Source organism: Euprymna scolopes, chromosome 27, assembly GCF_053919585.1.
Source record: "Euprymna scolopes isolate OS-2025 chromosome 27, ASM5391958v1, whole genome shotgun sequence".
Classification (NCBI taxonomy): Eukaryota; Metazoa; Mollusca; class Cephalopoda; order Sepiida; family Sepiolidae; genus Euprymna; species Euprymna scolopes.
This window is the reverse complement of record NC_136508.1, coordinates 95,729,004-95,742,681: the sequence shown is the minus strand read 5'-3', so window position 1 is coordinate 95,742,681 and position 13,678 is coordinate 95,729,004. Positions and strand designations below refer to the sequence as shown.

General features: G+C 35.3%; 1 protein-coding gene across 1 annotated transcript in view; it reads right to left on the bottom strand.

Moving 5' to 3' along the window:
• LOC145249023 (uncharacterized) overlaps positions 1–13,678 on the bottom strand; it is a 104,536-nt gene that overhangs the window by 40,249 nt on the left and 50,609 nt on the right. Inside the window, exon 2 of the mRNA XM_080110882.1 lies at positions 1,257–1,309. Within this exon, the coding sequence (XP_079967008.1) occupies positions 1,257–1,309 (53 nt within the window). The remainder of the gene's footprint in view (positions 1–1,256; positions 1,310–13,678) is intronic.

The window sequence follows — 13,678 nt, the reverse complement described above, 5'->3', positions numbered from 1 at the left end:
TTGTAGTTAACACACATTTTAAATGTTCATTTAGAGAGGAGACAAAGTGACAGTAGGTACATGTTGAAGACATTTATACAGAGAGAGTTCATATTCACAAGACATATACTCTGATGAGAAGATGAAGTGGTATACATTGATACATACTGGAATGATTAAACACATTACCTTTTCTCGTTGGAATGATGAACACAGAAAGACGGCAGTTATAAAAAACATCATGATAGTTTATTCTTCGACCGGTCGGAAATGATTCTGTACTTCAGGAATTCAAAGTCGTTACATGGTTCCTTCTAAGCCTCCCGCTTCCAAGAGGGTTCCCTGATTAACTGAGAATCGATCTGATCCTCTGATCTGAATCTCTTTATTAACTCTTCGAACCCTTTCCTATATTGAGAAATCATTTTTGCCATGACGTCTGGCAAACGTAACCACAATTCACGTGTTTTAAAACATGCGCGATTTGCACGTTTTGAAACCATTTCTGATGACCAGGAAATTTCCCATTCTCTTTGTTTTAGAAAGGAATTTAACCTACTTGTTAATTCTCTAACCGATATTTTTATTATGCATTCTTTCTAAGAATGTGAATAGATTTTCCAGCCAAATTTTATTTATAAAATATTTTAAAATAATGAACAATTTACCTGAACATTCCATTTAAAACCTATTGTTTTTTAAAACTTATCTCCAGGGTTCGATTCCCGTTTTATCTGATATCATTTTCATTTAACTAATTCTCTTTTTTTACTTACATGTAAAGAGGACAGCCCTTTTCATGTAACATTTGGCTGTGAGGCAGTTTTCTGGTTTTGTTTCCCCCCCCCCAAGATGTTGGGGTTAGGGAAAAACCAGCTCCCCATAAAAGGGAAGTGTCCAAATGAATAGCAATTGTCTGATATGACAGGTTTTATGCCCCGGCACGAGAGGCCAGGAAAATGATTTAGCTTCTCGATTAGTTTCGCTTTTATACCAAAAACGCAAGGAGGCAGAAAAGCGGGAAATTTATAAAATAAAAGTCAACCAAAATAAATGTAGACACAATGTTCCTTCGTAAATCGGAGATATTATAATCTCGTAAATATATAAAAAGTTCTAAGAAATACTACCCCTGCACCCCCCCCCGCCCCATGAGACGCCACCCTGCAAAAGCCTTTGCCGGACATACAAAAAAAATTACGCAAACACACACACACACACACACACACACACACATTTTCACTTTTATATATTAAATGATATGAAAATCCACTTACTCATTGATGCTGAAACCAGACCCAAGCTGATCAGCAGGACCGCAAGGACACATCTGAAAAACAAAAAATAAAACAATTACAATTGTGTGTTTCACATTAAACACTGGCATACAGTGAAGTCATTTTACTTTCTTTTTTTTATTTGTTTGAACATTTTAAAAAAAAAGAGAAAAAAGAAATAAAGAAAAAAAAGAAAAAAAGAAAAAGAAAAGAAAAAGAAAAAAAGAAAGAAAAAAAGAAAAAGAAAAAAGAAAAGAAAAAGAAAAAAAAGAAAAGAAAAAAAAAGAAAGAAAAAAGAAAAGAAAGAAAGAAAAAGAGAAAGAAAGAAAAAAGAAAAAGAAAGAAAGAAAAAAGAAAAAAGAAAAAGAAAGAAAAAGAAAAAGAAAGAAAGAAAAAGAAAGAAAAGAAAGAAAAAGAAAGAAAGAAAAAGAAAGAAAAAAAGAAAGAAAGAAAGAAAAAGAAAGAAAAAAAAAGAAAGAAAGAAAGAAAAAGAAAGAAAGAAAAAGAAAGAAAGAAAAAAAGAAAAAAGAAAGAAAAAAGAAAGAAAAAAGAAAGAAAAAAGAAAGAAAAAAGAAAGAAAGAAAGAAAAAGAAAAAAGAAAAAGAAAGAAAAAGAAAGAAAAAAGAAAAGAAAGAAAAAAGAAAATAAAGAAAAAAGAGAAAAAGGAGAAAGAAAAAAGAGAAAAAAGGAGAAAGAAAAAAGAGAAAGAAAAAAAGAGAAAAAAAAGAAAAAAGAAAAACTTTAGTTGTAAGACAACTCTTCATGTTGTAATTGGATTATTCAAAACTGCTATTCTCATCTTGGACATTATTTGTACAAAGTTTCAGCTGATGTAACGTCCAACTTTCTTCAGTGTCAAATACTGGAATTTGAAGTTATTAGACATCAAAGCAACAATTTTTATCTTGAAAAATACATCGGCTTCTTGTTTTGACATCTAACAGTTTCACATAAGGCATTCTCAACTGTTTTTTTTTTGTTGTTTTAATTCTTGTCTCCATTTCAAGTTTGTCACCTGGAGATGATTCAATGAAGAATTGAAAACGTTCATGATACATATGAAACATTTAAGTTTTCTTTTGACATAAAAGATTTTTACAATTTTGAAAATAAGAGCTATAATCAAGCAGTAGTATTCTGTTAATCTTAATGTTTGCTTAAATGAAACAATGCTACCTAAAACACACACACACACACACATTACATAGAAAAATGCAAGCATGAAAAGTAATATGGTTAAGATTAAACTTAGAAAAGTAAAAGGACTAGTTGTTAAAACTGGAAAAGAAAAAAAGATATTCTAGTAAAAAATATAATAAATTTATAACTTTAAATATGGCAGTATTAATTAAGAATTGATTATATAATGTTAAATTGAATTTTTTTAAATTCTTAATGCTGTAATATTTTAAGTTATAAATTTATTATATTTTTACGAGAATATTTTGTCTTTTTTCTTTTCTAGTTTTAACAACTAGTCCTTTTACTTTTCTCAGTTTAATCTTAATATTACTTTTCATGCTAACATTTTTCTATGTAATCCATGATTTTTCCAGGCTTTGCTTTGAAATAATATTTTCTTTATGTTCAATATTATACGCATTGTCAACAGTCCATAAAATAAATACTACCAACTTCTTAAATTGACTAAATAAAAAAATTAAAAAATCAAATAAAAGACGTAATTAAGTAAATAAACAGAAAGAAGGGGAAAAAAGAGAAACAGAATTAATGGGTGACGTAAGTGAAAGATTATTAGCCTTAGCACAGCAAAAAGCATCACTTGTTAACTCTCACTATATAACCCAAATAAGATGGCATGTGAGTAACATTCCCGCTATGATTTATGAAGGTGTCGACGATGAAAAAGTTGCTTTGGTAGCTAATCAGAAAAAAAAAAAAAAAACGGCTCATGTTCCTTACTTATTTTGAGGACTTGAACACTAGTAATTTTATTATAACTTTTGTTTTAATGAACAAAAAGGGAAAATTTTTATTTCAAAATAGAGCTGAGAAGGTGGCCTATGAACTGTAAAAATTGTTCGAAATTTGGTTGCAGTGAAACTTTAAAGCAGTTCTAAATGAGTACAGCTAACACTTAACCATATATTTAACCACGGTAATGTTTGAATGATATAGTGAGTTTTGAAAATATATATGGCAATTAAGCTGCACAGAATTTCCTGAATTTCATCCTCATGAGGATTCATCAGGCTACTGCATGGAATCTATGTTACTTCATGTCTTTATATATTCCTGTGGTACTGAGTTTGCTAGTCAGTCAATTAGATTCTTTGTTATTTACAGACCCATTTATCTCAGCTAATGGGTGCGCATTTTCCAGATAGAAGTTTACTTAACCAAGTTCCAACCTCTGTCCTATCATCGCAATGTTGCATTTCTGTGCCTGTTTTACAAATATTTTATAGAACGTGCTCTGCCAAACTCATTTCATTGTACCCCCTCCAACGTACATATCCCCAACAAACCCACTTAGCAACAAGCAATCTCACTCCCTCACTGTTGAGGTCCCTAAATCCCAGAAAGCTTTCTACTAGTTTCTTCCCCCGAACAGCTAGACTCTGGAATTCCCTTCTTGCTTCTCTAACTGTATTGATATGCAGAAGTTTAAATGTAATGTTAACCAATATCTTGTTAATCTTTCCTAAATATAGCCCCTTACATCCAAGTAGCAATATGCTTTGTTAGAGATGAACGGGAGATAAAAAAGAATAAATAAAATAAAAAAAAGATACATAAATTTTATATCTTATATATATATATATATATATATATATATAAGCGAAAATGTATGTGTGTATGCTTTTTCTGTATGTCTACAAAAGGCTTTTTTCAGAGAAGCGGTCGGTCGCCTAACAACTTTTTAAAAACTTTTTATATCACATGTAAATCGTAATATCTCAGAGTTAACAACGGAGCTCGCCTGTCTACTTAATTTGCTCGACTTCGGGGAGATAAATATTTAACAGTTTTTGCTCGCCGCATGTGGGTTAGGCCTTTTCCTATAATAAAAGCGACACTAATTCTTGCATTATTTTTCCGGTCTCGATCACCGGAAATGTCCGAAAGCAATCAGCTTTGATCAATGTGGAAATATTATTTCCTTATATCAGAAGACAATTGCTATTCGACAAGTGTAGCTGTTTCCCCCTACCCCCAACGTCTTAAGAGAAAAAAAAAAAAGCATTCCCACACTAAATGAAATGCTACCCCGCAGTCAAAAGTTGACCTCATTAAGTCATTAAAACGTGCACCTGCTAATTTAAGCAATTTAATAAATTCAAACGCGTTTCCATTAGCATCTCGCGGTGGCCCAATGGTTAACGTTGCACTCTATTTTTCACACTTTAATTTCCAACTTTGCCTCAAGGGTTCGGGTTCGATCCTCATACTTACCTACCAAAACATTTTTATTTATTTTAACCCCCCCCCCCCCGGCGGAGTTTTGATTTACCCAAAACCACACATACCTCCAAACACCTGGGCAACGCCGGGTACCCCTCGCTAGTAGGTACATAAAATCTATTTATAAAAGCCTATATGTCTGTCTGTTTGTCTCCATATTTTCAAACTATCTCAAACACTAAAAGTTACAGAACAGAGACCTCAAATAATTGGATTTTTACAGACCGTTCTTTTATGAGTCCTTAGCCAGTTAAAATAGTTTTTAAGGGGTTAAAAATAGGTCAAAATTTAAAAAATCATTAAACATTTTGGACATTCATCTTAATTTATTTTTAATCAGTTCATATGCATGTCACATTGGTACAGTGGTAACGTCACCAGCTTTGAATGCTACAGTTTTGATTTTGATTCTAGCTGATGGCACCGAAGTACTTTTTTTTCTTTTTACTTCTGAAATCATGATTCTATAATATATATATATATATATATATATAATCTGGATAAATTAAAATATCATATTTAAACATATTTTACTCCCAGGACCCCCCCCACACACCTCGCTAGTAATATATATATATATATATATATATATATATATATAAACCTTAATTCAAGTAAAGCAACTGGCCCTGATGGCATAATTAAAGTGCTGAAAAAGCTTCAAGCAGAACTAGCTCCCATACTTACAAAACTGTTTAATGATGGTCTTATGGAGAATTGCATCCCAACACCCTGGAAAACCTCATCAGTATGCCCTTTATTTAAGAATTCAGGTGATTGGTCATCACCCTCTCAGTACAGACCAATAAGTCTCCTGTGCATCCTGAGTAAGTTACTGGAATCTGTTAAATAGAGAAGTAGTCAACCACCTCAGCAAAAATAACCTTAGTGATATGCAATATGGTTTCCATTCTGCTAGATCTACATCAGATGTGGTAACAGTTATAACTCATAGGATTAATGAATCTCTCAATGGAGGCTCCCTTTCTCGGGTAATTACTTGACATATCAAAAGCCTTTCATATGGTATAGGTCTACTTCGCAAAATCTCCAACTACAGTATAGCTAAAAACTTTGGTCAAGATCAAAATGTAGTATCTGTTCTTCAGATGCTGCACTTCATTTTCTTGTTCTCTTTCGGTGGAGGAGAAATCCTTCACGACTGAGACAATTTTTATTTTTGTACCTTTTCTCCACGTTAAAAAACGACCCTGGTGTCTAACTGTCCCATGGGGAGGCATAGTAAATAGGTACATCAATGATCTCCCAAATCACATCCTAAGATCATTCGTAGACATTTATGTTGACAACACTACCATCTATGGCAACACATCAAAGGCCGTAAACGACCAAGTTCTGAGTCTCTCTCCTCTGATCTTGAGCACATGGTACAATGGGGAAATAGGTGGATGGTTAATTTTAATGCATCTAAAACTAAGTCTATCTTTACATCATCAACGCTCTGATGCCCATCTGGCATCAATTGAAATGAATCGCTCTAGTCTTGAGGCGGCTCCATGTTTTAATAAGCTTTTGGGTCTGAGATAGAACACGTACATCAAATCTGTTGCCAAGGCTGCCGAAAAAATGGTGGGATCGTTCTACTGCTCCAGTACATATCACACTGCTGATGCCATTCTTTACGGATGAAGTACTGTTGCACCATCTGGGCAGGAGCTGCTAGAAATGACTTATCCTGCCTTGAAAGAGTTCAAAATAGACTTTGTAGCCTAGTGGGGATGTCTTTTTCTCCTCCTTGCAACCTTTTTCCCACAGAAGAGACGTTATGAGCCTGTCTCTGCTTTATCACTATTTTCATGGCAAGTGCTCGTCTGAGCTCCACTATGGTCCCTCCATCACCAAACACTTCAGAGCTTGGATTAGATAGAGGGGCCATCTCCAGACTCAGAACAGCTGCATAATCGAACTAAGACGAAATCAACTAAAACTGATGATGATCATCATCATCTATATATCAACAGGATAGCATGTGTGTTATTTATTTTGTGTGTCATGTTTACATCCGAGTGACTGTCGTTTAATTGTTATGGACTTCCATTTCTTGTAATAAATAATAACTCAAGTCATCTATTTTTTTTTTTATAAATAATTTTAAGAATTCCTGACAAGTTTTGATTTCGATTCAAGCTGATGCACCCAAGTCATATGGATATATTTTTTTATTTTTGAAATTGCAACTTTAAAATATATAAATAAAAAAATAAAAAAATAAAAAAAAAATAAAAATAAATAAAAAAAAAAATCGATAGAACATTACGAAATCTGCAAGAATTAAAATATATTTAAGCGTTCTTTACGACCGGGCTATGCCGGACTTCCCTGCTAACTTAGATAAATAATTTTGCAGTTTTAACAAAAGAGCTAAAATAATATCAGAGTGCCGCCATTTACGCTGAACACCTATAGAATGCCAACATCAATATATTACGTATGAATTTTTTTTTTTTTTTTTTTATGCAGTGATCACCACTCATCAAGGCCCGGAAGCCACTCAGGGATAAGGGTTATTGCAAGTACATTATGTTAGTGTGGAGATTTGATGAAGTGTTTACTTAAGGGGGCGGTTCATTAGGAATTTGTTAACGTTGGACTTGAAGACATCCAAGTTGTAGTGAAGTGAAAATCCGTTGCTTCTGTCGAAAGTTTTAGGCAGACATGCAAACATACATAGATTTATATATTTGTAGCTCAAATTTCCACAGGTCCTGCTAGTTCTTAATACTATTATTATTAGCCATGGTATGAATTACGACCCGCGTTTGTGTTTGTGAATGGACAAGTGCAAACAACCTTTTTTTTTTTTCTACCAATCTATAGTTTCAACTGAGAAAATCAAAATTGAGAGAAAGACACAGAGTCCACATGAAGGGCGGGGGAGAGGAGACAGGAAGGCATCAAACTACCCCACCCTCTTTGATGAATTGCTTTACGTCTTAGCTTTCATGGCAAAAATCAACATTTTTGGTTTTCAAAGAGGAAAAATTTGAACCAGAAAGGTTTATTATGCATTAAAAAAAAAAAAAAAAAAACAGCAGACTTCCGGTGAAAAGCAGAAACCTTTGTACAACTTCATTTTATACATTTTTTCTTGTTGCGGGACTACCGGTGGTGATGTTAGTCCCGCACCTTAAATCCCTAAAGAAAAGAAACAAAAGTCAATGTTTAGTTGTCATCGAAAGAACTACACCGTGTGTCGTCATAAATACCAGCCTCTCCTTTTAATTAGTTTCTTTGTTTATTATTTAATGTGTACAAACCAAGAAATAAATACAAATGACTTGTTTAGCCAACAATTTGCAGAGGAAATTGAAATGCAGATCTTGAACAAGGATAGGCACCACGTATCTTTTCTATTTATGAAATTACTAGCATGGGTGCCCGGCGTTGCCCGGGTATTTGGAGGTGTGTGTTGAAAAAAAGCGACTCCTTGTAGAAAAGTGCCCAGTTGAGGGTGAAGACAATGTTTTTAGCCAATTTTTCGGTATTTGTCGTCTGAAGAGTCGAGCTTAAAAACGATACTGATCTTTTGAAAATCCGTCGCTTCTGTCGAATGTTTTAGGCAGACATGCAAACATACATAGATTTATATATTTGTAGCTTAAATTTTCGACCCAAACCGATTAAAAAGCTTGTCCCTATCTCTGAATACCCTTTATGTAAAATTTCAATATATAGATTATGTGGGAGGTGGGGGGGGGTGAATATAAATAAACGTAATTAGAATTTTTTCAAAAATCAATAATATATTTAAAAGTAGTAGCATCCGACGTTACCTGGGGGGAAAAAAAAAAAAAAAAAAATCGCATATATTTTTAGCCGATGTTTTATGGCCAAGAGTATTTTTTTTAAATTGCATTTTCACCCCAAACAAGGCACAGTACCACTTTGATGTAGGGGGCTAATATCTGGGACATAATTTGTAGGGGTTCTATGTAGGAAGCTGAGCAGCAAGATGTTTACATTACACTTGAACTTCTGCATGTCAGTACAGTTAGAGAAACCGGAATCCGGAAGAGAATTCCAAAGTCTAGCAGTCCTAGGAAAGAAGCTATTAGAGTAGAAGGTTTTCTTACATCTAGGGATCTCTACTGTGTAGGGGTGGAATTTTGCTGCTTCTCAGGTTTGTCGGGGGAGGGGGTGTTTCCATTGAGGGAATACAAGGGCTTGTAGTTCGTCAAAGCACCGTACTCATAAAACAGGCAGAGGGATGCAACATTTTGTAGATGGGACAGTGGTTGAAGCCTAACAGATAGTGCAAGACTTATTAGGTTGGTGACTCTTTTGAACCCTGTCTAAGAGGGAGAGACTAGTAGCAGATACCCCATCCCAAATGTGGCAACAATGCTCCATACATGGGCGAATGGTGACCTTGTAAAAGTACAGGTCCTCTCAAGCGTAAGTAACTTTCTAACACGATAGAGAGAGAGCCCACCTTCTTTGCAGCAGCCTTGGCAATGCACTCAATGTATCTGTTCCAAGTCATGTTCTTCGAGTTTGAACAAAGTACTTTCAGGTAATGTATCATTAGCCATGGCCATTAGTGGTTGAAAAGGTTTCTTGTAGTCATTAAAGAAAAAGAGCTCAGCCGTGGCAGCATTGAATGTAACCATTTTTGTCTCCATTCCACCACAGACCGGAACTCTTCCTCTAAGGTTTCCTATTGCCTTGGATATGTACTCATGACATCAAGTATCCGCATGTTGTTCAACAGTGACTTTTTTTTTTCAAGTCCAGGATACGCTTAGCATGCACAAAAAGTGAAACATTTAAGAGCTTCTGAATTGAAAGCATCGTTTAAATGGCAAATTAAATTGAAATGCATAATACGCTTAACAACAGCACGCAGGTATTTAATAATTTCGTTTCCTTTCGTAATAACACCATGCGGCGGAAGAAAAAGAAAATCCTGAAAGACGGGTTACGTCAAAATATCATTTAAACAAATAAACATTTGTTTATTTAAATTTTTGCGTTGTCTGACTTTAAACGTATTATATATACGTATTTCAATTTAATTTATTATCTAAACAAATGAAGCATGCATGGTTCCCCGTGAGTGCACAGTGAACGAGGCATAAAAAACATAACTAAGATCAGCATTTGCTGCCCCCTCATTTAGCCGAAAAAGTCCCCAGGGGACGGCAAATCCTGGTGAAAATGAACAAACAGTGCTGTTTTAGGCCTTAACATGTATATTTAAGCTGTACACAATGCAAAAACAGAAATGAATAAGTCCATCATTTCCCCCCCCCATTTAGCCCCCAAGGCTTGAACATATTTAAATTGGAGTTCAGCACTATGCAAAACTGCTAAATAGACATACACACAAAATTTGTATAGACAAATAAAATTATATAGAAATCAGTTACAACTTTTCAGAAAGTTTTATAAAAATCTAAGGCATCATTTTTTTTTCAAATAAGTACAAAAGTTTCAGCCATTTTAACCCGAAAGGCACCCCTGAGAGGGCAACTGGAGTTTTCCTGGAAAATCCGTTCTGTTACTTTTCTTTACTCATATCATGTTTAATGTTTCTGCAAACTCTAAAATTCCAAAGCGTAGTTATTGAGAAAAGTGTGAACAGATAAACGGACAAGGGTGAATTTTGTTCAGCACCATGCTAAACTGCTAAATAGACATACACAGAAAATTTGGGACAAATTTTGTAAAATAGTTCCAAAAAAGGAGTGTTTTTTATTAGCCCTAGTAAAAAAGCGGATGGAGGATCGAAGAGACGGATGGTAGATAATGAAGTGGATCTCGTTATGGGAGTATTTTAAGAGCAAAGGGTGGCGGCGACAAGATTGCAGAGGGAATGGCTAACTTAATGATGAAGTGTCTTGTTTTAGCAACCCTCTCGGGGATGTTGGTGGACAAAGACAGAAGTTACCATGGACAATCCGATAAAATTTCAGGAGGCTTGGAAAATTGGTTTGACTGAATGACATAAGAGGTCTCGAATGGCCCGTGCTCGAGGCCAGGTGGAAATTGTAAGAGAATGCCTGGAGATTGGGGGGCAAGACAACGAAGATGTGGTCGTAACGATCACATGGCAAAACGCCGGTTAAGCGTCAAGAGAAAACGGGATGATATGCTACCCCATGATCTCCCGGATGGCAAAGCTCGAAGGAGAGAGATTGCCTACATCAAGAAGTGACTAGTATCACTGGGGGGACGATGGTGAAAAAGGCATTGATAAACGCTCCACCTGGAGGGCAGTCAGGGAGATCGATGGTCATCAGTCATAGCTGCTTTGATAGCTTCCTGCATTCTCATTAACTGTTCATAAGGGCACAGATTAATTGTATTGAAGTGGATTGTCTGTTTAAATAGACTAAAAAAAGGAGTAATTAATAAAATCGAAATAGGAAGAGTAGTTATGCACTGACAGGAAGATTTCTCTCGCGTCATTTCGGAAATGGGCGTGATCAAGCTAATGTACCTGTTGGGACCAAGAGAAGAAGGTCTAGCAGCAGAGCAGGGTTAGGGTTAGGTGAAGAAGGCACTGATAAACACTCCACCTGAGATCGATGGACGTCAGTCATAACTGCTATAATTGACATAAGGGATAATTAGGAGGTGGAATAGTATATCCGAATATTAAAACTCTTGGACGTTAAATTGTGAATATTAGACGCCAGTGCACTGCAGAACAGGATTATAGAGGGAGCAGCTATATCTACGATAGAAGCACTATGCGGAGTGATTATCGAAGAACACCTTAGATTGATGAGGTCGCGGATGGAGCACTTTTTAAGGGAGTTGGACAAGGGGAATTTGAGAGAAAAAGTAGACCCATTGGAAGATCTGAAGGTCAGAGAATCAGGAACTTCTGTGAATTGATTGTGGGGGGGGGGTGATAAGGTGTGGCAGTGGTGTGGTGTATAAGAGGACGAATGAGGTTGAAAGATATTGAGAAGCACCTCGAGGCTATCTGCACCGATGACAGAGGTAATTCAAGTCCAAACCCGCCGGCAGCCCAGATGACCCCACCTGAAGAAAACCCAGTTCCGGATGAGCAACTAAGGGGATGCAGCACGCATGTTGAGAGTTACATTTAGTCACTACAAACAGCCTTCTGTTTCAGTAAATTAAACTTCATCAGGCGATCCTGAACTATTCGACGCCATAGAATATACACTATATATAAGAAAATAGTTAAGTGTGATCTTGTATTGGTGCATTTTATACACCACTTGAATATAAGGTTATGTCGGTTTGCTCAATCAACAGTGCTAAACGGAGTCATTAATTGCGTATTTGGTTAAACATAAGCGAAATAAAGTTATTCCTCTTGATTCCTGATGGGAAATGATTCGTGTGCGTTTTCTATCTAACATATCCCAGAAAATGAGATGCGGATGCATTAAGAGAGACTTTGTTTCTTTTCTCTGTCCTGTTTTATTGGAATTCTTGCAGGGCACTGATCCATGAACTACCAAGGAAGATCCTGATCATGACGTTCAAGATGAGAGGAAGTAGATTAGTTCAATAAAAAAAGTGTGTATTAATTACCCAGAAAAGGCTCAGTAGACTACAAACTCATGTAACTTTTATAAATTTTTGATAAAAAAAAAAAGAAAAAAAATCAAGTAACTTTTGTGAATTTTTAATCGAAAAAAAAAAAAAAAATGAATGAATTTTTAATTGGAAAAAATTTGAGTAACTTATGAATTTTCATTGAAAACAATATCAGTAACTTTTATGGATTTTTGATTGAAAAAAAAAAAAGAAATTAATAACTTTTGTGACTTTTTACTTGAAATTTTTAATTGATGAGTTTGGGATTCATAAGCTGATTAAGTGGTATATCCGTGGTTAGTGTTAGGGTTATAGTCCCAGCAAATGATTCACGGAGGGTCCTGATTCTTATTTTAAATGGAACTAACCAGACAAACTAAAGTGATGAGACAGGGAACATAAAATATCATTTGCAAATAAGGATGAGTACAAAATTTCAGATAAGAATTTTTTCAGAGCTAGAGGGCTAAGAAGATAATGTTCTAGCATAGCTTGACGATATTTTGGTATTTTCAGACACAGCTGAAAATCATCACAAACACATTCAAAAGGTGTTGAACAGTTTGAGGAAGCATAATCTAAGATTAAAACCATCGAAATGAGAGTTTTTCAAAGGAGAGACTCAATACTTTAGAGTTAATAGAGAAGGCATATAGTCTAACCTGGAGAAGGTAAAAGCTATTCAGGCTGTATTGAACCCAAGTACAATTAGGGAAGTTAGTGCTCATATTATAGGAGATTTATCTCCAACATATCTAGTAGCCGAACGATTAATATACCTAACTAGGAAGTATGCAAGATTCGAGTGATAAATGTCAGCTTTTGAAAGACTAAAGAGTTGGTAACTCTAGCATATCCAGACCTCAACCAAGGATTTTGTGACGGGTGCATGTTTGACTCAAAAAAAACATGGAATGAGCTTGGGACGCCCAAGTTGTAAGTCTTTATCATTAACTACTTAACGTCATAAGCCAGTAAGTCAAAACTCTGGGTTCTGATTAGTTGTTATCTAATGGGAGGAAATGTCTTCTATATAAAGATAAGTGTAAAAATATAGATTTATTAAAACAAGTTTTTTTATTTTTTTTTTATTTTCCTCCGTAGAAAATTGTAACGTCGAGTATAGGGCAGCCAAACCAGCTGCCAATATTATCCTGCTTTTTTTTAAAACCAACCGAGAGCTCTTTTTTGTATCCTCATTGTTCCCTTAAGTGGAATTGTCTGGATCTCTTTTGCACTTGGTTCACCAGGAATATTAGTTAGGTAGGACTTCAGATTCTTTTTCATAAGCCCTGTAGCACCTATAATAAGTGGTATGATTGATATCTCCTTAAGATTCCAGTTTCTTTTCATATCATACATGAGACCTTGGTATTTGGTCTGTTTCTCCCTTTCAGCTCTGTTCAGACCGCCATCATTAGGGACACTCACTTCAACCATGGTTGCCACTCTGA